At 38.0% G+C, this 26,194-nt stretch overlaps 1 protein-coding gene across 1 annotated transcript in view; it reads right to left on the bottom strand.

Annotated features, from left to right (window-relative positions):
• Positions 1 to 977: 977 nt before the first annotated feature.
• Positions 978 to 26,194, bottom strand: part of Wdr44 (WD repeat domain 44) — a 99,964-nt gene continuing 74,747 nt past the window's right edge. Inside the window, exons 13-20 of the mRNA XM_052738111.1 lie at positions 18,892 to 19,005; positions 12,231 to 12,353; positions 8,334 to 8,525; positions 7,884 to 7,985; positions 7,564 to 7,679; positions 6,360 to 6,487; positions 4,778 to 4,912; positions 978 to 2,024 (exon numbers count right to left, since the gene is read on the bottom strand). Coding sequence (XP_052594071.1) covers positions 1,930 to 2,024; positions 4,778 to 4,912; positions 6,360 to 6,487; positions 7,564 to 7,679; positions 7,884 to 7,985; positions 8,334 to 8,525; positions 12,231 to 12,353; positions 18,892 to 19,005 — 1,005 coding nt within the window. The 3' untranslated portion in view covers positions 978 to 1,929. The remainder of the gene's footprint in view (positions 2,025 to 4,777; positions 4,913 to 6,359; positions 6,488 to 7,563; positions 7,680 to 7,883; positions 7,986 to 8,333; positions 8,526 to 12,230; positions 12,354 to 18,891; positions 19,006 to 26,194) is intronic.

The raw sequence follows: 26,194 nt of genomic DNA, 5'->3' as shown, positions 1-26,194 counted from the left end.
GAAGTTTTCCAGATCAGATTTGAACTAACTGGCCCTATAGTGCAGGCGAGCCATGAACCCATGATCCTCCTGCCTCAGCTGTGATTATAGGTGTACACACTCTGCCTAGCTTCTTTGTACATATCTTGATGCTTCCTTTGCAAATATACTTTCTGACTTACAACTTCAGTGTATTTACACAGTAACCGCAAGTGTCAGCATTAGGTCCATAAGCAACTAGTTTAGCCTTTTCCTTAAGCAACTGTATGAAAGGTATCAGGAAATATTCCCAGAGCAATACCCTGATTGTCTGCAGTTGAAACACCCAGAAAGACAGAAATACTCTGAAAGAAGTCAGTCAAAGCCAGGTGTGGTGGTGCACACCTTTAACACTAGCACTTAGGAGGCAGAGGCAGGAGGATCTCTGTGAGTTCGAGGCCAGCCTGCTCTACTGCTCTATATAGAGAGTTCCAGGATAGTTTGGACTAGACAGACCCTGTCTCAAAAAACAAACAAATAAAAATGAAAGAAGAGGAAGAGGAGGAGGAGGAATTTTTAAAAAACCAGAAACTATGATTAGTTAGAAAGACAGTGACATAATAATTCAATTTGCCATGTAGAGTACAGGAGGATGAGAGATCCAAGAGACGTGAAAAGAAAGCAGAGAGGGAGGAAAGGTGGGCAAGGACAAGGAAGGGAGTGGGAGAGAGCACTGTCTAGAGTAAGAGGGCCAACGCAGGGGACATCCAAGGCAGATGACAAGCAACCAAGAGGAAAGCCAAGAAATGTTACAATCAAGGCCCTGCTAGATTAACTAGGACATGATGGCGGCTCCTCACGTCCTCACGTTCTGGAAACAGTGCAGAAAGAACATGTGAGCATAGATGGCAGCACAGGATTTAAAATCCCTGTTTGACTGAAGTCAATTGAAGACAAAAGTTGGTTTTTCTTGCATCTCTTGGTTTACTCACGTCATCTAAAAATAATTCACCTTTAACAAGTGTTGATGACCAACTTTAATGACACATATTTCATTTTCAGCAACATATGCAAACCATCAACAACATTACCAGGTTCCATTGTCCCAGATGTTATTTCATTGGTACATTATATTGGTATTTACAAGGCCTTTCAAATTCAACAACACAAAACAAAACAGCTTAATTTTTAAAAACTACAATGCTTTTAAAAAAAATGTAAACAGTTCATTTTTACATTATTGTAAAAAAGAAGACTCACTCCTTAATGTGGCTTATTTTTAAGTGAGCAAAGCCTGGTGCTCATGGATAAAGAAAAGAATTCTTTACATAGAAACATTGTGCTCCAGTGTGGCAAAGAAAAAAAAATTATATATATATACACATACAAAGTAAAGAATAAGTCCACAATTTAGATCACAAAAAAAATCTTGTCCCCAAATTGAGAAATTTATAAAAAACCATTTACACAGGGTTATTGACCTATTGAAAACCTATATAACATTTTCAAAACAATAATTCAGTCAAAAGATACCACGTTTCTTAAAAACGAAATTTTGTGCAAAAAAAATTTTAGAGCTAGAAACAAGACTATCACCCAGCAGGAGGCGAAAAGAGCCACCGCAATAATTTAACTTTGTTAGATTTAGTGCATGTAACCAAAAGGCACGCACATGTGATTAATATATTAATATCTTTCATGCAGAAACCTGTGCATGTTTATAATTATATAACAAAACATAAACATAACAAAACATAAACTCTATGCTCGGCAATGTTAATCTAGCCACATTCTTTCTAGTCTAGGGGTTCCTAGATTGCTAACACTGCCTCTCAAAAAAATATATATTATATTTGGACAACTTTCAATAAAAGTTAAAAAAGGATGTTAGCCTGAAACACTATAATACTTTTCTCATTTCTGATACATATAGAAACTCACTGATAGGGTTATTTTAAATATATTTTCAAATTAAGGTACAGTTTTCCTTTTGTTAATAAACACTTTGATTGCTCCAGTGAAGTCAGCAGAGAGAAGGACTTCGGTGTTATCTGTCTTCACAATACCTGAAAAGCAGGAAGAAAAGGTATTAGTTGATTTTAAAGGACTAAGAAGCCCGTTACCACAATACTACACGCTCATGACCCTGTTTGTACCTTTGGTGGGAAAGATCCTCTTCCGACCATCTGTTGTCTTGATTTCTCTAGAATGCTTACATTCTCTGGTACATTTCTGCCTGACTAAAGCACACTTCCACTTAACTTCCTCTTAGCTGTTCTTTTCCTGTCTTAGGGATGTTACAGTTCCTTGGAGACTGAATGACTAAATTACTCCAAGGTAGTCTAGGCCTCTATGCCATCTAATGCTTCCATTTCAATCTCAGGATTGGAATACTGGAAGAATGGTACCAGCTGGGCAGCAGTTCTGCTGTTAAGAGGGGTCTCTAAGATGACTGATAAGGCTGGCTGTAGCACAGACACACTGAAACTGCCATGAAATGAGTACAGACATTTGCTCTGTGAACGCTGACAGCACTCTGCCTTTACGGTCTATACTGAGTATCTATGGAGCTATGCTCAATGGCCCAAACACTTACCTTTTACATTTGCCAGCTGTGTTTGTGTTGACAAACAAATTCTATGTTGTTGATTATCTATAGACTAAAAACTGTAGTTATAAGAAGTACTGATTCCGTAGGGGTAGAGGAATTTCAATTTTCATTGAAAAGTTGGGTACAGGATGAGGAAGACATATTGTTTTCACTCAGGTTTGTTAATACCGTCTTGTGAGTCTTTGAACATTCCTTATACTCCTTCTGGACTAACTTAAAGGCAAGCAGTGCAGCAGTCATAAAGGATTTAGAGACGCGAGAGAAGCAGAAGAAAATGAAAATTCTTTATTGAGACTCAAATAGTGGCTGGAATCTTAGCAAAAGCAGGTGAGGCAGAGGTCTGAGGAGGCCAGCCTCAGTCTATAGTGAGTTCCAGGTAAGCTTGAGCACAGGATGAGACTACTATATTACACTGTTTTTAATTCTTATTACATGGTGTAATCATCCTAACCTTGGGGTGGGGGGTAATACAGGAAGGCCCAAAGTGCCAAATGCCAGGAATAAAGAGAGAGAGACACTGGATGTGTTTTATGGTCCCATGCCCTGAGTTGCCAGTTTAATCTTAGCTATACCTAGACAGGTACAAATTTGGAAATAATCCATTAAAAGCTGTGACTCTTCAAAAAGGATCTAGAGAGTTAATGGGGCCCTGCTAATGTGATACAATTTTGAGAAGGCTTTAAAAAAATATACTATAAATTGTCTCCAAGTAGGCATTTAGTAAAATCTTAATAATTATCATTTGGGTTGAAAGAAGTGCTAGGCTAGAATTCATCCTTGTTTCTAAGAGTATTCTTCAGGTCAGGTGGTGGTGGTGCCCGCCTTTAATCCCAGCGCTCAGGAGGCAGAACTAGGCAGATCTCTGTGAGTTCGAGGCCATCCTGGGCTACAGAGTGAGATCCAGGACAGGCACCAAAACTACACAGAGAAACCCTGTCTCAGAAAACCAAAAAAAAAAAAAAAAGAGTGTATTCTTCAAACAGAATGGCACAGTAAGTAGAATGGATAGTATAAATGACATTATTGGGACAGTTAATTGAAAGTACTTAAAAACTTTTCAGGAATTCAAGTAGCCATCCTGGTCTACAGAGTGAGTTCCAGGACAGTCAAGGCTACACAGAGAAAGCCTGTCTCGAAAAACCAAAACAAAGCAAAAGAAAACAAAAGCCACCTCTGCACTCCTATTTATTGCTGTGATTTTATGGCTATGTAAAATGTCTATCTGTAGGGTGCAGAAATTCATAAGAAAGTATTCTATGACTGCTTTTTTGAATATAAGCTTATTTTCTCTAACAACTGCTTCACATATGCAGGTTCTTAACCACACTCTTAAGGACTAGAACAGAACATTTTCATATAACTGTTGCTACAATCACTCTTACTTTTGACAGTTTCCTTTCACTTCCTATTCTGAGCATTTTAAATATCTATAATTAATTCCAGCACTTGGGAGACACAGACAGGCAGATCTCTGTGAACTCAAGACCAGCCTGGTCTACAAAGCAAATTCTAGGCCAGCCAGGGCTACACAGTGAGGCCTTGTCTCAAAACAAGTAAGTAAACAAATACATAAATACAAAAACAAATACACTCATTCTCAAAATTGCAGGTAGGTATACAGCTACCTATTGTAAGACGGCAGGCATTTGTAGAAAGCCGAGGAACCTTGCTTTCACTCGAATCATGACTTCAGGAAGTAAACGATGATTAAGCACCACTAAAAGCAGGCAAGCACTACACTAGTGTGGACAACACAACATTAACTCAAGCACTTAGGAGTCTCTGCCATCCCTGTCTAGAAGCAGCTGATTAAAGTTGTATGTGCTGATTCTGTCAGCTATCCACGGGGCTGCATGTGATGATGTTCTAAGTAGCTTAGGTAGTCTTTCCTTCTACCGTGTGGGTCCTGGGGATGGAACTCAGGTGTCAGGCTTTGAAGCAGGGGCCTTTAGAGGCTATACAATCTTGCTCGCCTCATTTTGATTTCTCTTCAGAGAATGCTGCCTGCAAAAATGATGAACTCCCAATTTTCCAAAATACCTAGATGAATTTAAAGGTGTAAAACTTACAAGAAACATGTTACTGAAATGTTCAGAAATGGGTATCTAACAACTGTTATGTTGAACACAAGACATGTTCTTTGTATGTATGAAAATCTTTCCATAGGTGGCTAGAAAAAACCAGGACAAATAAAACACAGGCACCTACCAGTAGACGTGCTATCCAAAGCTTCAGCATCTTCACTTTTATCAGTACCTTCTAATTTTTCAGACTGAATATCCGAGGATAACATCAAACTTGGGTTTGGAGCAAAGATGGCTGATGTAACCACTGCATTATGTGCTGGGAAAAAATTATTTCAGGATAACTGAGAAAGTTTATACTAAATATCAAGACAAAAATGAGACTATGAAAAAGACCTTTTAAAACATGTAAGACTAATTTAAAATCCAGAAGCGTTTTTTTTAAAAAAAACTGTCTCATATAGGTTCTATGATTCCACACTTTTCAAATGTTAGGCCACAATAATTCTCATTGCTATAGAAAAATGAAATAGTCTGCTATTGAAACACAACCAGTTACATTTGTTAAACTGCCAATATGGCTTGAAGATCAGGTTGCGCCTTGCTCTAAGTTTCTCCATGTCTTGCTGTGGGTGGCTCCATAGTACAAAGCAGTGTTTGACTCCATTTTGAATAGAAAGGCAGAGACAGGCTGACTTTATATCTTATTTGTACACACAGACACCATCACCCATCCAGCACCAACTACAAGCACAGACAAGCCACAAGGGTAGCACCTACAAACTCATCAAAGTAGACTGAAAGCATATGACTACAAGGACTTATTAAAACTGTATCAGAGAAAAAATGGCCCCAGAACTTAGTGAATACATCGAAAGGTGGGAGACTCTCATCTGGACCCTATCAAAAGATAGAGCCTATCACTTTAATGGTAGTGGTTACAAACCCAGTGAACCGCTCGCTGTCTGACCACCTGGTCCATGTCAGGAATAGAGAACTCCTAATAGTCCTGTAAGCTTACGCTCAGCTTAGTCCTCCTGCAGGAAGTGTCCCACTGGAATTGCCTGCCTGTCACCTGGTTTTCAGTTCTGTACTTTCACAGTTTGGCTGTGGGTTGCTCTGATGAGCCTCCAGAAACTCTTCCATTGTGTTCCTTATGTCTTATCTAACTACCCCAGTGACTTTCTTTGCATCTATCTGCCTCTGCCCCAGTAAAGCTTCCTTCAACTCTGTGACCTCTTCAACCCTTTTGTAGCCACTCTATAAGGTACTAATTAGTGTGTCATGTGAATGTGTGATGTGAAACTTAATATTAGTAAGTGAAATAGAACAAAAGGGGCAGGGAGATGGCCCGGTTAGTAAAGGTTCTTGTTACACAAACCTTACGACCTGAGTTGACCCCTGAAACCCACGGTGGAAGGAGAGCACTGACTCCACAAAGCTGGTCTCTGGTCTCTACAGTTGCACAGTGTCATGTGTGGAACTATACCACCCACACTACCCCCCACACAAGTAATGATTCTTAAGAATTGGGATAAAAAGAACCTGTGTTGGCCGAAGGCCAGCTAGCAAATGAAACTGGGACTTCTTGGGAAATTGCAGCCAACAAAACTGTTGTAACTTGTGAGTTTATTGTTATTCTATAAATTCTGACATAGTGGAAGACATAAATCCGTCCATCTATGTTTCCAGCATAGTGCGGTCACAACGAATCTCTACTCCTCTATAATAAGGCACATACATATAAGTAAGCTGCATTTGCTTACCTTTAATACCTTCCCAGAAGTCATTACGATCTCTCCTGACTGAAGTAAACTTGCTTAGGTCATGGTAAGTACTCCAGATATAAACATATTTATCTTCTGAACCGCTAACGAGGTAAGTAAAGTCATGGCTATATTTGAGCAGGACAGGTCAAAAAATAAACAGAAAAAAAATCAAGGTTTCCTTCTATCAGTGCTTCCTAATTTAAAATATCTAAAACAACACCTGAGGGAGATTGTTGAAAACTAGAGCCATCTTCTTATTCTGAAGACTATGAAGGTGGTTTGATGCAGAGCCAGGCTTTTTTGATGCTTTGCTCATTGCTACTTACTTGTTCTAGCACTGTTATAATGACTATACTATCTGTCACAATAACCAGGCTAATCTTTTCAGACATAGGGATGTAAGCTGTTGTTCACATTTTGAACATTATTAGTGCTGAGGACCCAACCCAGGGCCTCACTGAGCTAACCCTGACTCTACCAGCATTAGTATTTTCATCAAAGCCCAGGTAACTATGATGTTGTTTAATCTACTCTAGGAGAACTAGTGCCTTAAAGGATAACAGAAGTAGAATAGTTCACCAGTTGAATGGCTGGGTAATTACTGGGTCCTTCAAGAAGAAAATAACTGACTTTGGAGAAGAGTTGATAGCAGGATTAGAAAGAAGAAAAGCTAGGCAGGTAATCCTACTTCAGTAGAGTTTACAGATCCCAAATTAAGAATTGAAATAATAATGGCAAGTAAAGGTATAATGACAAGGTACTTTACTTTAGGGTGATCAAACGCTTTCTTAGCTCCTGCACCTAAAGGGATCAAGGCAATATGTGTATAGTGGTGGTGGTGTGGTGGGGTGTCTCTTGAAAGTTTATATAAAAGTTGAAAAGCAAACACTCTGGAGCTAAGAATCTTCTGAGCATGTCTCTGAGAACTATGATTTTAGGCCAATCATTTAATGTTCTGGGTTTTGCTTTTTTTATTTGCAAAATGGAGATAGTTTTCTTACCTACCAGGGTTTTGCTTTCTTTATTTGCAAAACAGGGATGTTTTTTTTTTACCTACCATGCAGGTAGACAAAGTAAGTACTGTATGATGATGATATGATGTGATACCAGTTATAAAAATGTAGACTTAAAAACCTTATATAATGAAAAACAGGGAGTGAAGAAATGCCATACTTTTGGGGATTTCTCAATGCCAATTTACCTGAAACTTGCTTTGATCTGGCTGCTGCTATTGACATAACCCTTATACTTCATGGACAGTGATAGGTCTCTGAGATCGTATAGTCTGATTCTGGAGTCATTTGAGGTTACCAGTATCTAAAAGAAAACCAAAAGCAAAGTTAAAAATATCATCTTTTAATCTAAATTAAGCCATACCACCAAAAGGGTGTTAAACACCAAGCCAATAAACAGCAAAACTACCAACAGCAGTATTCCCCTATGTTATGGCCCAGATATTAAAACTAACTTTCAAGAATCAGTACACAGTGTGGAGAGAGATGGTTTTGAATACTATAGTACCTTATTTTCGCCAGGTAAAGGTTCAATGCCAGTAATTTTTCTTCCAACCTTGTTGCGCCCTCTAGTAGATCGTACATGTATTTGTGTATGGTATTTCAAATGCTAAAACAAAATCATAAATTAAAAATATCAGAATTAGAAGAAACCTCAAGGATCATTTGTTCTAAGTCTCAGATATTACCATTTTTGCCCTATATTACAGATAAGGTATTTAGTTTTGGTTTTTTTTTTTTTTTTTTGGGTTTTTCGAGACAGGGTTTCTCTGTGTAGCTTTGTGCCTTTCCTGGAACTCACTTGGTAGCCCAGGCTGGCCTCGAACTCACAGAGATCCGCCTGGCTCTGCCTCCGGAGTGCTGGGATTAAAGGTGTGCGCCACCACCGCCCGGCCCAGATAAGGTATTTAAAGGCCAGAGGGTACAAATAACTTGTCTAAAACCACAAGGCTCTTACCTCTGTATCATAGAAAATACATCTACCATCATATGTCCCAATTACTGCATATTTGCCATTCTGACAGAAGTTGGCAGCTGTGATCAATTTTGTCTGACCATCTACTTCATTCCATAAAGCCACTTTTTTGTCAGGTATGTTCCATAGGCGGAGCTTTCCATCCAATGATCCACTGAGAAAATACCTGTCATCCTAAAAAGTTGGCAAAAGAGAATGCTTTTATTTTCACATCAGGGAAAGCTTGGCTAATTAACACATTAAGAGATAAGAAATAATAATCTAAAATGAAGTGTTAGTTGAAAAGTATTTGTTACTGTTATTTTCTTTTTCTTTTGAAGGCTGGGTACTAGGGAGTCAAGCCAAGGCCTCATGCATGAAGGCAAGTGATAGAGAGAGAGAGATCAGTGAACTACATTTACACCTAGCCACAAAGTATTAGTCTTCAAGCACGCACCATTTTGTGTACTAAAAATGACAACAATTAAACATGTCAGCTTTCATGTTGGAGACACAGAATTTGAATAACTTCATTATATCCTTAAACTGTTTTTCCAAGTATGGATGTTAATATAAATGTTTGAGTAAGCATCACATGAAATAATGTTCTATAATCAATTAAATTTAAGAAATTCTGGAGTGCAAAAACTTTGTAAGATTTTCAGTTAACCTGTATTTTGAATATCCCAAAGGGGGATAAAGTGGGTAGTGGCTTTTTAATTTAATTCACCCTGGACTTTCTTTGGGTATGTTTTGGGAAACACTATCTTATACCATGCATGTTTCAGGGACATGTGTAACATTGGGATACAAGGCTAACGCCAGTTACAAATTGAACCTGCTTTTTAGGAACTCTGATACTGAATTGCAGTGCAAGAGTTCTGTATCTAGAGAAACTGGATGCATCCTAGGCGTACAGCAATGTCAGCAGACATTTCTGATTATCATAGTCTAGTGTAGGGGAGGATGTTACCACTGTAAATCATCCTACAATATACAGACAAGACATTCATCCCTCCCACTAGAACGAAGAATGTCACAGAGTCAAGGCTGAAAAGTCCTCTGCAAACGAAACTAGTCCTACCCCTCAGCTGAGCTAAATTCTGGTAATGTGCTAATTACTTATCAGGGGCTGGGGAGACGGCTCAGTCAGTAAAGTGTGAGGACCTGAGCTTAGATCCCCAGCACCCACATACATGGTAATGGCACACATCTGTAACTTTAGTGCTCAGGGGCAGAGAAAGGCAGACCCCGAGAGCTCCCTGGCCAACAAGTCTAGCCAAAATGGTGAGCCCCAGGTTAAGTGAGAAACTCTTTCTCAAAAAATAACAGGAGAAGGTACAGACTCTCATTACAGCTACCACCTCCCACAAACACAAGGATTATATATTAATAATCAGGACATTTTCTTCATATAAGACACTTAATTCACTGCTGAAGCCTGTCATGGATGATCTATACATGATGGACATTCTTGAGGATATGGTATAGTAAACTGTATAGCATCTACCAGAAAAGTTGAATAAGTTAAAAATATTTCATCTTGGACTTCAAAATTTAAACTGTATTGAAATATTAGCATGTGTCTCCAATTTCTTATTCTATTTACAACTTTGTTACTTTCTTTCTTTCCAGGCGACATTATAGTAGAGTCACATTGTCTAAGAAAATGTTGACATGACTGTTTTCCCCAGCCCCTGTCAAAATCTCTTCGCCATAGCTTTTAGGTTTTCAAAGAAAATTACAAAAATACTTGAAAGAACTGAGACCTCAATAATAAAATACTATATAGAACACTATTACAAACTAGTATTTCCTTCAGCACTGCTACTTTAATAGGTGGAGAGATTATATCATTTTAATTTTAATCATTTTAATTTTCAAGTGTTCTTAAGCCTTTTAAAAGCTATAGGTTTGCCTTGGGAGAGCAATTATATTGAGGGGGAAAGTTAGTGATTTCTCCTAATTTGAGGGAAAAGAAGAAGAAAGGGGAAAATGACTGAATGTTGCATTAAAAAAGACAATGGGTATTAAACAAATAGAGATGCATGACCTGACTGCAAGGTAGCCATTTACCAAACTTGGGAGGGAAAGTCAATTTAGAGCCAGCTCGAGTCCTCCACCTATTTTAATCTGGCAGTAGTGGCGGCATCAATGAGTATTCTTCCTTGTGCTTACATTTACAGAAAACCAAAACTAATTCAGCTTTAAATATTTATGGCTCTGTACCATAAAGGCATAAGGCATCTACAATTCCATGTCAACTTTTTCCTCTTTGGTTGAAATAAAATTAAATAGTTTTTTTTTTCTATTTTCAAGACCAAGTTTCATTATGTAGCCAACATTACCCTGAAACTTACAATGTAGCCCAGGCAGGCCTCATATTCATGATCCTCCTGCCTCAACCTCCTGATTGCTGGAATTCCAGACATGTACCATCACACCTGGTGAAGTACTTGGTTTCTAGGGATAGATATTAAAGGATTTTCTAGATGGAAAATGAATAAAAAGGAACAACAATGTGAGCCAGGATCAGCAACACATGTATGTTGCCTCAACTACTCAAAAAGTTTGAGGCAGGAGGATCACTTGAGGCCATAGCAACACAGTGAGATCTGTTTTCAAAAATGGTAAACAAGAAACAAACAACAAGATTAAGATTAACAAGAACTGCAGAGATGGCTCCTTTGGGTCAAATGCTTGCTACCTAAGCAGGAGGACTCGGGTTCTGATCCCTAGCACCTACATAAAAGTCGGGTGTCATCACAAGTCTGTAACCCCATTGCTGGGGCAAGGGACAAGACGCGTAGATTCTGGAGAGCTTGCTGGCCGGCCAGTCTAGTCAGAACGGTGAGCTCCAGCTTCAGTGAGAGAGACTCTCACAAAGAATAAGGGAGGTTTGAAAGCATGGCTCAGCAGTTAAGAGAACTGGCTGCTCTACCAGAGGACACAGGTGCAATGTTTAGCATCCACATGGTGGCTCACAAGCATCTCTAATTCCAGTTCTGAGGGATTCAACACCCTCTCCGGCTTTGGAGGGCACCAGATACACATGTGGTACACAGATATACATGTAAAATACCCATATACATAAAGTAATAAAAATTCATTAGTTATTAAAAATAAGGTAGGGTGTGATAGAGGAAGATAATCCAATGTTGACCTTAGCCTCTTCAAGTGAATACAATGTGTATACACACAAGTGCACACACATTCATGTAGGCACACACACACACAATATTGATTAACAATGTTTCAAAACCCTAAATATTAATTCAGGATATCATATAATGAAATTTGGTCATTACCCATTTCAGTCTTTTGAACTTTGTCTCCCTTCCACAACCCTTACATAATTCTCACCTACAGACTTACCTTTACCATGTTACACCTATTGTTTTTTCCTTTTAGGGACAATGTCATATAGCCCAGCCTGGCCTTAAACTAGTGATCGTCCTCCACTCAGCTTCAAGAGAGCTGGGATTACAGGCATGCACTACTATGTTTAGCTATTTTTCTATCTCTAAGTCTAATATCTCCCATCTTTAGGGTATAATGTATTTATACTCCATGTGTTATTAAGGATTTGGAGTGACTTTTTTTTGTTTTTTTTTTCAAGACAGAGTTTCTCTGTGTAGTTTGGTGCCTGTCCTGGATCTCACTCTGTAGACCAGGCTGGCCTCGAACTCACAGAGATTTACATGTACCAGCCTCCCGAGTGCAGGGATTAAAGGCCGATGTCACAACACCAAGCTCAAAAGCAAAATAAGATATTAGTTTTTCAGTTATATGGCTACTAACGATTTTTTAATCCTGTAGTCCCAACTGTTCTCCACGGAAATCAAATTCCTTTATCTCTATTTAGCATGACAAAGAGTGTATGTATAAATGGTTACTTACTCTTGGATGGAAAGCGATGGCAGTGACAAAATCTATATGTTGAAAACAGCAAAGGCATTCTCTTCTAGAAATGTGCCATAACCTGACTGTTTTATCCATAGAAGAGGAGAGCAGAAAGTAGTTCTAAGGAGAAAATGACATCAGTTACTTATTACTAATATATACGAAAACCCTACTTACACAATAAAATTTACCAAGAATTACAGTTTTAGTTCCAGTTTTAGTTTCATATACTATGTTATTGCTATATGCACCATCACAAAGAATACGACTATTTCAATTCACTTGAAAAATGTATTATTTTCTCAAGTTATTATCTAGTGTATTTCACTGACTCTAAGCCATTTTAGCATTACCTGTTGTTACATTACTTTGAATCTTACAATGTACGAAAGGAAGTATGTCAGGTACTAGCAGAGGATTAAGAAGTACTTTAGCTGTTTTAACCGGAACATGTTTAAACTTAGCTATGAATATATGAAATCTATTAATTTGATTATTTTAGTTTAGTTATTTTTCACACCAAAAACGCTGGTGAATTCTAACCTACATGGATCCTAATCGTCACTTAAAATATCTTCAAAAAGATTACTCTGTAATGTAGCATAGAAATGAAAAGTTATTGTGCTCCTGTCACACTCTAGGCAAGAAAATCAGAGAACAGAAACTGACAAGTTCTTAGAATACATCATAGAATTTTCAGAGCTGGAAGAAGTAGGGTAACTGACTTAGGCATTATATTGGACCAATTACCCTGGAACCAAACACCTACCCATGAAAAGCTCATGGCCAACAAAGCCCAATAGTTTCTAAAACTCACCTATTTAAAGGGCAGAACTATATATTACACTGAATGAGGAAACTCAAAGGGACTCTAGTATTTTTTGAAATGTCCTAGATGACCAACAAATCAAGTCAGTGATAACATTTATTGAGTACACACAATTTGCAAAAAGCTTTGTTCTTAGAACTATACAGCAACTCTGTGAGGTAGGCAGATTATTTTCATCCTTTTTGACAACTGAGAACAGTGAAGCACAGAAAAATAACTTGCCTAAGATTACACAGTAGAGTTAGGGTTCAAGAGCAGGTGGTCTGACTCTAGGTCTAGGCTCTAACCAAGTTTTGCAGAGTGCAGAAAAGCACCAAGATGCTTTGTCATTTGCTCAAAGTAATTAAGAACACTTAATCTGGATCTGTGTGGCAGCTCATAGTTGTAATTTTGTGGTTGTGGAGGCAAGAGAATCAGGAGTTCAAAGTCATTCTTAGTTACATAGTAAGTTTGAGGACAGCCTGGCTACAAGAGACCCTGTCTTCAAAAATCATAAAAAATAAGCAAAAAGACTAACTGCAAATATTTATTTGGTTATGTAATGCTATGAGCTATTCTATAAAACACATTTAACTCAAATAAAATTTGGCTGTATTCCGTTCTTGCTTTAAGCATATGATATATGAATATATTCTTAAAATATTAAATGAATGTGTTAAAGAAATGTTAAATTTTATTCTACTGTGCCAAGAGTTTTTGTTCAATAAATTCTTAATAAATGAAATTAATTTTTTAAAAATAATTTTCTATGTGTATGAATGTTTTGTCTGCATGTATAACTGTGTACCACGTGCATATGTGGTGGCCATAAAGGCCAGAAGAGAGTGTTGGATCCCCTGGAATTGGAATATATAGTTGTGAACCATCCTATGGGTGCTGGGAATTGAACCTAGGTCCTTAGGAAGAGGAGCCAGTGCTATTAACTGCTGAGCCATCTCTCCAGCGCTGAAATAATTTCTTAAACTAATTGTTGACCTTTGGAGTCACATAAAGTATATTCAAACTGAAATTCTGTATATAACTAGACTTATAATCTTTAGGTGGACCAGGGAATATAGTCCTCTCACCTATACAATGAAAGATCCTTTACTACATGGGATTTTTACTCTATGTTTTAATATTGTGTTAGTTGGCACAAAAGTATTTAAAAAATAGAAAACTCACTATAAACAGAGACTCTAATAGACACTGAAGAGAAATAACAGTAAAGTAGGATTTGACCACTACCCTTTAAAAGGTTAGAATCTTACTGTAAATAACATCTAGAAATCTATGGTGGTTTGAATGACAATAGACCCTATAGGATCATATATTTGAATGCTTGGTCCACAGCTGGAGGAACTATTTAGGAAGGATTAGGAGGTGTGGCCTTGTTGGAGAAGGTATGTTACTAAGGAGTGGACTTTCAGGTTTTAAAAGCCCAAGCAATTCCCAGTTAACTCTCTTGTCTCAACATGTAAACTCCCAGCTACTGCTCCAGTGCCATGCCTTCCTGCCTGCTGCCATGCTCCCTGCCATGATTATCATGGACTCACCCTCTGAAACTGTAAGCAAGCCCCCAATTAAATGCTTTCTTTTATAAGCTTCCTTGGTTATGGTGTCTCTTCGCAGCAATAGAAAAGTAATTAAGACAGTAGCAGTTAGGTCTTTCCCAGTGAAAAGCACACCAATTTGTTATCCAATACCAAATGGTCAGCCCTGAAAACATAACATACAAGTAACATTATATTATATTGAGCTGGTTGTATTTTTGTATTTAGGAACACACACACACACACACACACACACACACACACACACACACACACACAGAATGTAACAACAATAAAAGAAAAAAAAGAGGCCAAGACCTTGAAAAAGAGCAAGATGGGGGTGGTACATGGGAGAGTTTAGAGGGAATAAAGCTAACAGGGAAATAATATAACCTCAAAAATTAATGAAAAATCTGGCAAGATAGCTGAAGGAACAATTGAGTAAAACAAGTTAATACTCATTTTTGTTGTCAGGAAAGGCTGACAGAAGGATGATCCTTCAGGAGGAAGGAAGCAGCATCAAAGGCACCCTGATTCATGATGAGTGGGAACCAGCCCAATAAACATATTTGGATATAAAACAAAGGTAGCTGCTGCCTAAGGAACAACACCTAGGATTGTCCTCTGTCCTGCCCTACCCCCATGTGGGTGGGTGTGCGTGTGGGCGTGCACGCCCCCCCTCACGCATGCATGCACACGCACACACACACACACACACACACACACACATACATTAATGTGAGTAACTTCCACAAAAATTTTCGAAGTGTTATACCCTTGGTTTCTGTATTTATCTTTTTTTTTTTTTTATTTTTTTTGGTTTTTCGAGACAGGGTTTCTCTGTGTAGCTTTGCGCCGCTCCTGGAACTCACTTGGTAGCCCAGGCTGGCCTCGAACTCACAGAGATCCGCCTGCCTCTGCCTCCCGAGTGCTGGGATTAAAGGCGTGCGCCACCACCGCCCGGCATATTTATCTTTTTATGACTACTATTCATAATATCAAGAAGTCTCAGCTTACAAACTGGCACCAGTCATGAGGCAAGTATACAGACTAAATACTAAATATTTCTGTGACCTACAAAATTTGTAAAGAATACAGGAAAGGAAGAATTTATGATTCTTGTATTTTCAATTTCTGTATGTTAGCTTTTGTAGGATGCTGAGCTATTGTGACATGGGAATGGGGTGAGAGAGTACTGCTCTAAAGACATGGAGTGTGAATTCAACCCCTACTCCATAACTACACACCTGTCAGCATCTTCCTTAACATATCATACAAACCTCCTTTTTCAAATCCTTGATAAACATCAGTGATCTTACCTGTTTTGATAACACAAAAGAGAACACATGTAAAATACTTAAGTTTGGTGTCCTTGGTGCCTAAAATCCTCTACCTAGCACATTCATAGGTCATGTTTTTATGTTTTTATTTTTAATTGTGTGTGTGTGTGGGGGGCCAGTTATTTGAACGTTAAGTGGAGTTGCCTGTGGAGAACAAAGGTATTGTATCCCTTTGGAGTTGGAGTTATAGGCAGTTGTAAAATGCCCCCTGAAGAAGTTGGGAACCAAACTCGGGTCCTCTGTGAGGAGCAGTACTCATTCTTAACTGCTGAACCATATCTCCAGCCCCATTCACAGGTAATGTTAATTGAACATTTATTGTGTGCTAAGTAGGTATGTTTATTTTGTTTTGTTTTGATAAGATTTATTTTATGTGTATGAGTGTTTTGCCATTTGAATGTATGAGTACTGTATGCGTACCTGGTGCCAACGGAGGCAAGAAGAGGTTGTTGGATCCCTTGGAATTGGAGAGGCAGATGGTTGTGAGCCACCATGTGGCTGCTGGAAATGGAGCCCAGATCCTCTGCAAAAGCAGCAAGTGCTCTTAACTGCGAAGCCATCTCTCTAGTCCTATGTAAGTGATTTGTATTTACTCAGTTAACCTTTCCCTGTAACTCTGCAAAGAAGCTACTTTTATTATGCCTATTTTGCAGGTGAAGTATGGTAAAGTTAAGGAAAGTGGCAAAAGATTCCACAACTATAGGGGCAAAGTAGTTAGACTATGAATCCTGGGAGTCTGGCTCCAAAGTTATGCTCTTAATTAGGAGGTTAAGTGAACAACAGATATGTTTTGAGTGAATCTGAAATACAGAATATCTAGTAGGCAGATGTTTATAGGAACTCAGTTTATTCTTTTATTTTAATTAAAATATAATTACAACACTTCCCCCTTTTCCTTTCCTCTCTCCAAACCCTCCCATGTTCCCTCTTACTCCCCCTTGAACTGATGATCTCTTTTTCTTTGACTATTATTATTACACACACATACACACACACATACACACACACACACACACACAGAGAGAGAGAGAGAGAGAGAGAGAGAGAGAGAGAGAGAGAGAGAGAGAGAGAGAGAACCTGCTGAGTCTGTTTAGTGTTACACCAAAATGTAATTAGGTATGAGGAATAAGTTCTAGTATCCCATAGTACAGTTAGTGTCTGCAATTTATAACAATTTGTTATAGATTTTATAAGTAACTGGAAAAGAGGAGTCTGAAGGCACTAAATAGAAAATGGCAAATCTTTAAGGAGGTAGAGATGTCAATAATATTTTTTTAATCATTATCTATTATATACACATAGTATATTACACTTCATTAATATGCATAATTCTCATGTGTCAAGTAAACTATAAAAACTGTCTGACATAAACCTCTTTATATGTAAAAAGGTTCTTGGGCCATCGAGATGGCTCAGAGGTTAAAGGTGCTTGCTGTTAAGTCTGATAACCTGAGTTCAATTGCTGGGACCCACATGGTAGGAGAGAACTGACTCCCACTTACCCTCTGGCTTCCATATGCACACCTTAGCACACATGCCCGTGCACATATGTGCACACAGGTGCACATACACAAATAAATAAATGTAATTTTAAATTTTGAGAACTAAAAGTTCAAAGTTTTTTTTTCAAAAAAAGGCTCTGTTCCTCTGTGTTCATGTATGTACATTAATGTGTGTATACATGCATGTGGAAGTCAGAGGACAACCTTAGGTGTTATTCCTCAGACACTGCTACTTATTTTATGAGGCAGGGCTTTTACTGGTCTTGAACTTTCCAAGTAGGCTAGACTGGCTTAGCAGAGAGCCACATGGGTCTCCTCCTATCAGTGCTGTGATTATAATGTGACATTATGCCTGGCTTTTCTTTTTATGTGAATTTTTGGGATCAAACTTAGGTCCCCAAGTTTGTAAGACATTTGGTTTAAAAAGCAGACCACACGGAGAAATGGAGAGAGAGAGATACTGATTATGACAGATGGGTTATATAAAATACCCAGAATACCTAAAGAGAACCAGCAATTCACAAATGCACTGATTCAAAGGTGGTACATAGCAGGGAATGTTGATCCCAGTACTTGGCAGGGAGAGGTAGATATGGAGGCAGAGGTGGGAAGATCCCATTGAGTATGATGCTAACCTGGATCACAGAGTGAGTGTCAGCCCACCCTCAGCTACAGAGACTCAGTCTCAACAAACAAACAAACAAACAAGCAAGCAAACAGAGTTCAGGTGCAGCTTGATTTAGTTTGCCAAAATATACCATTAATATCTCCGTGCTACATAAGGTTTTTCTGACATAATTAAAATTATGGGTATCATTTGTATCTCTGGTATTGTCTAGTTAACACAGTTCACTTTTCTCAAGTCATGGTATTCAAATATGCTCTCTCTTAAATTTTAAACATATTTTAGATACTGATTACTGACAAAGTTTAAGGTATCAAGTAAAAATACAAGGTGTTTCATATTTAAACACCTTACTTAAAATTTGAGACATTTCCTTAAATTTTTAGAAAATTTTGAGGTATTCAGTGGCAAAATTGTCCCTTTACTGCTGTTATAATAGTGCTCTATGGGAAAAGCATCACAAAATGAACTTTTAATAAAAAATCAATAACTGCATAAAGGTAGCAAGTTAAGCCTTAAAGCAGGCTTAAAGATGGACCAGACTTGATCTTTGTAGCTGAAATCATATCCATTTTGTGAAGGATCATTTCTTTCTGAAAATCACAGCATATAAAAAGCAAATGGCAAATAATACATAGATAGATCTAAACTGTTAAGCAATATCAACACTTGAAATTCCTCTTTTGAGAACTTAGATTAGCTTATAAATAACTTTCACAAAGTTGACAGCCTATGCTTGCTAGTGTAACAACCATAAAAATAAGACATTTTAAAATCCTAATGTCAAAGTCATACAGAATTAATGCATAATTCAAATAATAAGTTCTTACTTTAGACCACGAAAGATCAAGGAGATCAGCTGTATGCCCTTTATATTTGCAAAATGGCCGTTGCCGAAATGGTGCATTTTTGTCATCTGGGTCTTCATCAGTTCCGCTACATACCTAGTTAGACATAAAATAAACTTTACAACTGGGATGTAATGCTATCTGAACAAGAACTTCAGACTTTCCCCACCCAAAGCAGACTCCCGTTTATGCTGATCTACTATGTACCACCTTTCTCTCTCTCGTGCAGTAACAAATTAGAAGCACTCCTGGCGCGATATACCATGCTATCATACTCCTTTCCCTCTCGAAAAGAGCCCTTTCTTTGGCCTTTTCTTAGCATCTGTTTCTTCAGGAGAAGTGGGCCAGCTCAAGCGGTTGAGTCATGACTAGGCTAAACTACTTTAAGATTAGCTTACTCCATTTCCCAAGAATGACTAGTTTAGCCACAGGGTGTGTTCAACAGAGCTCACTTAAGAGACTTTCCCCTTTTTTGCCTTTGAACATTGTTGTCTCCAAGTGACATTTAAGACGGTAGCTGCCCTTTTACGACCATAAGGCAGGGAAAGGACCAAGACAAAAGAGAGTAAAAAGCAGAAAATTGGTGGGACTCTGAGTCCCTGATGATACTTCTGAGCTAACTAACCCTGGGAAACCTTACCTCTAGACTCACTTCCTCATTACTTAAGCCATTTTTAGTTAGGTTTCTATCATTTGACAGAAGCGTGTAGAAAATTAAAAAAATTAGTTAGTGCATGCTTTGTGCATTCATCATCTGAATGAATCCTAGCAACTCTTTGAAATAGGAATTAACACTATGAATATGAAGACATTAAGAAAAACCCTGTAGGTCCAAATAACACATTAGAAGGTCACATAGCCACCTGTGAACAAGAGAATCAAGGCAGAATATAAGTTATCCAACTCCTTTTTTTTTTTTGTTTTTTTGAGACAGAGATTCTCTGTGTAGCCCTGGCTGTCCTGGAACTAGCTCTGTAGACCAGGCTAGTCTGGAATTCACAGAGGTCCACCTGCCTCTGACTCCCGAGTGCTGGGATTAAAGGAGTGCGACCACTACCCAGCAGTTATCTCTCTACTGGTTTAGAGCATGTAGCATGAAACAAAATACGGAGTGCCAGCTAAGCCTTTCATGTTTAGGAAAGAGTAGCTAGGATGAGGACGGAGACAAAAGTTCACAGAACTATAGAAAGATATTAAGTTAGAAAGGTACTTTGAGACCACTCCATGAAGGATCTCAAACTTGTAGCTCAAAAGTCTTGGTGGTATAAGGCCATGGAGAATCAGTATAGAATTCTGAAAAGGAAAAAGTAACATGATCTGACTGAAACTTTAGAAAGAAAACTGAACAATGTCAAAGACTGTTTGGATGAAGCAAATGGAGATAGGAAGAACAATAACTTTAAGAATGATGGCTTGACTTCAAATACAAGTCTAGGAAGAGCTGAGCTAGGTTTGACCTGAAAGCCTCCTCCCTAAGGACTAACTTTCATAGTTTAGGAAAGTGCTATGCAAGCTGCCAAGAGAGACAAGCAATCTGAGAAGCCTATGAACCACAACAATAAGTACTATGGGATATCGCTAAAACTGTAACAGTGGCATTCATATCTTGGCAGTAACCAACAACTATAATTGGATTTAAGGCCTACTCAACAGGAGGGAATTCATGCCTGGTATTAGAAACCTAGGTAACTACCTGGGGCTAGTGAGGTCACGGATCTTAGAAGGGAAACTACTACTGCCACTTGACTAAACCAGCACACTTTTTAACTGCATTCTAAATACTTACCCTTATACCCACAGATGAGTATAGCTCCCAGCCCTCACCAAAGAAGCTTCTATTCACAACAGGCAGAGACCACTACAGAAAATCACAACAGGTCCAAATGCAGAGAAAAACTGATCAGATGGTGCATAGCCCCAATGGCTATATCTACAACACAACTACTACCCCTAAGACTTAGGGAACATCGAGGAAGAGGGAGCAGAAAGATTTTAAGAGCCAGGGGACCAAGATTATCTGCTGTGAGATTGTGTCTCCTAGAAATGACAGAGAAGCTTCATCCATGATACCTCTACTATATGGCTATCTAAACAAGACTGGAACAAAAGAACACCAAAAGACATGCAATGAGGAAGTGGGAAATGTCATTGGATCCCACCACAGGACAAACAACTATAGGCAACTAACAGATATTGAGAGAGGGAGAAATAGTTTTCTCCCAAGGGATGAGCCCCCCTAATTGCCTATACAATAACAAGTGCTCAGCACTGAATTCATGAACACCTAAGCAACACTAACCATACTCTGTAAGTGATATTAATATATTTACCTGAGTGTGTGTGTGTGTGTGTGTGTGTGTGTGTGAGAGAGAGAGAGAGAGAGAGAGAGAGAGAGAGAGAGAGAGAGAGAGAGAGAGAGAGAGAGAGAGAGAATTAAAAAGAGGCCAGGAATTTGAGAGGAAACAATGTGTGTGTATGGGGGCGGGGTTGGAAGAAGGAAAGGGAATGTAATTACATTTTAATAATAAAAATCACCTAAGTATTAAAACGTAGGAAAAATGATAGCTTGAACTAGGACAGTAGCCATGGGGTAGAAAAAAGCAACAACTATTATTTGTCTATACTGGAGGCTTGATTTTTGAGGCTGGGGATGGAATCCAGGGGCCTCATGCATGCTAGACAAGGGCTCTTAATACTGTACTATACCTCCAGCCCTATAGAGAACTTTCAAAGTTTATAAGAAAATCTTCACAGGAACCATGCAGGCAGACCAGAACACTGAGCTCTGGGCTTTTTACCAATCACTTCTAGATAACAACTTCTTCCCCAAATTTTACTTCCAGATAGCGAGCCCTGATAAAAGACTTACCATTAATAGTCTTGCCCCATTACATAAAAGCCAACTTCTTGCTTAATAATTATTTATTTTTCATTAACTCCTAAACACAATATCCCTAACAGTGATTCCAGGCCTTTTAAATTTTTTTAAAAGATTTGTTTTATTTTATGTTATGACCATTTTGCCTACATGCATGTATGTATACCAAGTGTATGCCTATGCCTTGGAGGTCAGAAGAGGGTGTTAGGTCCTGTGGCACTGAAGTGTGGGATGGTTGTGAGGTACTATGTCGTCAGTGCAGAAAAATGAATCTACATCCTCTGCAAGAGCGACAAGTATTCTTAACCATCTGCCCAGACCCCTGCCCCCACCCCACCACCAGATCTCTTTTTAAACATGCATTTTCTTCTCCCTGATTTTTTTTTTTTGTTCTGGAGATCTAATACAGAGCCTTTGCACTCTACCTCTAGTCTTCCAGTCTCTCAATATTTTTAATAATCTCTTTTTGGTTCTTCTGTGTAGCTTTGGCTGTCCTGGAACTCACTTTGTAGACTAGGCTGGTCTCAAACTCATATATACCTGCCTCTGCCTCCTGAGTGCTGGATTAAAGGTATGTGTCACCACACTAGCTCTTTTTTTAATCACCTTATGCACGAGAAAAGTTTTTATGATGTGGAACTTTCTATTTGTGGTATTATACTGGTGCTCAAAATGTTCTAGATTTCAGATTTTAGACTGAAGATTAGGTATGTTCATCTTGTTTCTAGATTATTTAAAAATGTCTCCTTGGGCTGGAGCACTGTCCCGGAGGTGAAGAGCACTGGCTGCTCTTCCAGAGGATCTAGGTTTGTTCTCAGCATCCACATATTCTTGCAATGGTATATACTCATACCTCTGTTACTTAATTCTCCCCTTGCCCACTGGCACTAGCTACCCAAGCTTGGATGCTGTTTCCTGAACACAGTATACCTGCCTTGCAGCTATACTCCCTTCTAGGTATGAAGAGGATCACTTCCTTACCACCTTCAGATTTTACACAAATGACAAGCTTTGCTTGACATCTTACTTACTCTGGTACCTTGCTTAATCTTTTTCATTTTTCTTTATACAAAAGGATGAATTTGGAGTGCCCGGCGGTGGTGGCCCACGCCTTTAGTCCCAGCACTTGGGAGGCAGAGGCAGAGGCAGGCAGATCTTTGGGAGGTTGAGCCTGGTCTGTTACACAGAGAAACCCTGTCTCGAAAAATCAAAGAAAAAAATGAATTTGGACTGTTATTTTATGCCATTCATAAAAATCAATTAAAAATGTACTAAAGAATTGACTATAAAGTCTACACAGTAAAACTGGAAAAACAAGGAAAAATCTTCTAGGCATTGGGTCTGGCAATGATTTATTAGCTATGCTACCAAAAAAAAATCTGTAAAAGGAAAATGAGACGTGGGAGATTGCAGTAACCCTCCTTTATTCTCAGTTTTGGATTCTGCAATTTTGGTTATTTATTTTGACTCAAAAGAGAAACAGAACATTCATTATCATTTTATTACAGTATATTACTATAACTGTTCTATTTCATTATAATGTGTTATTAAATATTTTATGTCCAAATTTATAAATTAAACTTTATCATAGGTCTACACATAAAAGAAAAAACATTGCAGGTGTATGGTTTTGTTATACCCACTGAAAATTCTGGATCACATCTCCCCCAAAAAAGAAGACATCATAGTAAAAAACTTTTTGCATGAAAAGTAAACAACCACCTGGCAGTGGTGGCACACACCTTTAATCTCAACACTTGTAGGCAGTCGGATCTCTGTGAGTTCAAGGCCAGCCTAGTCTACAAAGCAAGTTCCATGACAGCCAGGGCTACAAAGAGAAACCCTGTTTTGAAAACCAAGAAAGAAAAGAAAACAACCAACCACATGAAATAGCAGCTACATAAATGGAGGAAACTGTTTGTCATCAAAATATGCAAATTTATAAAGAACTCTACAACTGAACAGTAAAAAAGCTAAACTAAAATCAAATCAGGTAACTCAATTAGAAATGGTCCAAAGGTCCAATGTGGCTCAGAGTTAGAGCGGCTGCCTAGCATGCAGAAAGCCCTGAGCTTCACTCCCAGCGTGCACATGCGCGTACACACACACACACACACACACACACACACACACACACACACACAATGAAAGAAAGGAAAGAGAAAAAAGAAAAAAACAGTCAAAGGAACTGCCAGGCACGCTCCAAAGAAAACATACAAATGGTGAACAGGTATTCACAAAGGCATCCAACATCACTAATTATCAGGTTGATTTCATTTGTACCATTGCAAGTAAAAAAAAAAAATAACAATGTATCTCCCTACAGTTGTCATGATGGCTATCATAAAAAAAAATACAGCTATTAACCCTGCAATCTACAATGGTGGCCTGCCTGCATGATGTGATGGTGCAATAAAGGCACAAATGTAGTGGGAGTAACCAACCTGATTGAGTCTCACCCAGTATAAAAACCACACTTAAGGGCAGGCCCTATGCCCAGAAGAAGATAGCCAACACAAAATGAACTCAATGGTACTTTTGGAGTTTTTGTCTTACACTGCATTGTTTGGGCATTTTTTTTTTAACCTTACTGGTCTTTTGCTGGTATATTAGGGTTTCTGGTTTTGTGTTTTTATAGGTTTTGTTTATGTGTGTATGTGTTTCTTATGCTTTCAAAAATTCATTTCTAAAAAATTACTGGTTTGGTTTCTAAAGAGAGAGAGATAGCATTGAGTTGGATGGGTGGGAAAGTAGGGAGGATCTGGAAAGAGTTGAGGGAGAGGACACCGTTATCAGAATATATTATATGAAAAAATTATCTTAATAGAAAAACATTAGTAAAGGCTGGCAAGAAATTGGTGAAAATGTAACTCTATACACTACTGGTGGGAATGTCAATCAGTTCAGCCACCAGGAAAGGCAGTATGGAGATTTCTTAGAAAATTAAAAATAGAGCTCCTACGTGATCCAGTAATCCCATTTCCTGGTATAGATCCAAAGGAATTAAAGTCACTGCAGCCAAGACATGTGAGTAACCCAAATATCCAATGACAGAGGAATAAAGTAAATGTGGTTTATACACATCATAGAATATTACTTATTCTAAAAGGAAAATGCTGCCACTTATGATAACAAGAACAAGCTTAGAAGTAAAGTAAGCTAGATACAGAAGGGCAAATACTATATCATACCACATAAATGATAAATGTAACATAACATAGCTCCATTCACAGAAGCAGAATATGGTGGCTGCCAGGGATCAGGGGAAAGATAAACCAGGTAGTATTATTCAAAGGGTATAAAATTTCAGTTATACAAAATTAGCAAGTACTAGAGAGCACAGAACAACGATTGTAGTTAATAATACTGTATTATACACTTAAAATTTAAAAAAATGATAGTTCAAAATTTCTTATCACAAAAATTAATAAATAAGGAGAATGAAGAAACAACTGGAGTTGATGGGTAGGTTTTTGGCATTCATTGTGTTTATGCTTTCATGGTTGTACATTTATTTCCAAACTCATCAAATAATATATGTTAAGTATATATGGCTTTTTGTATGTTATAACTCAATAAAGTATCTTTAAAACTTATTTATTACATTTGTTTGTGTATGTGTATGAGTACATACAAGTCAGAGTACAACTCATGGACATTTGTTCTTTCTTTCTAGTATGTGGGTCCTGGGAACCCAACTCAGATCATCAGGCTTAGTGGGAAGCATCTTTACCTACTGAACCATTTTGATGGTCCTCAATGTGTCCTATAAAATTATATTCTTCCATATAATCTTCATAACATAGCTTTGTCTTCTTTCTTTGTTTACTATTTCTTCAGTTCTTTAAATAGTGATTAATATGTGGTAGAAACTCAATAATCAATATTTCTGGTCCCAGATATCAAGATGGCAACTAGTGTAGCATAATTCTTAAGAGCATAGGTTATAGAGATAGAGCTGGATACTAATTCTAATGCTATATTTATCAACTGTGAAACTGTTACTTAATATTTCAAAGCTTTTTCTTTATCTATAAATTAGTTATTAATAGCACTAAAGTATAGATTTATAAAATGCTACATACACAAATGTCACACATTTTCTCAATTCCTTCTAGATTGTTAGCTCCCTTTATTCAAGTTCTTCATTCTAACAATCTATTCCCTCCCAAAAATTTTAGTGATCTATTCCCCTCCAAAATTTTAAACAGCAGTTAACATGTTATTAATACTCATTGACATTCTACCAATTAAGTATACTGCACAAAAATTTACCCAAGAAAAACACTAATTTCTAAGTAAAAAAAAAAGCACCCTTACAATTTATAGGATCAAGAAGAAATTTTACACAGAATCACCATATTACACTCTTGTCAGACTATGGATTCATAGAAACTGAGAAGACTA

Source organism: Peromyscus californicus, unplaced genomic scaffold (assembly GCF_007827085.1).
Source record: "Peromyscus californicus insignis strain IS unplaced genomic scaffold, ASM782708v3 Scaffold_10__1_contigs__length_136768540, whole genome shotgun sequence".
NCBI lineage: Eukaryota > Metazoa > Chordata > Mammalia > Rodentia > Cricetidae > Peromyscus > Peromyscus californicus.
This window is presented reverse-complemented; position numbering and strand designations above follow the sequence as displayed.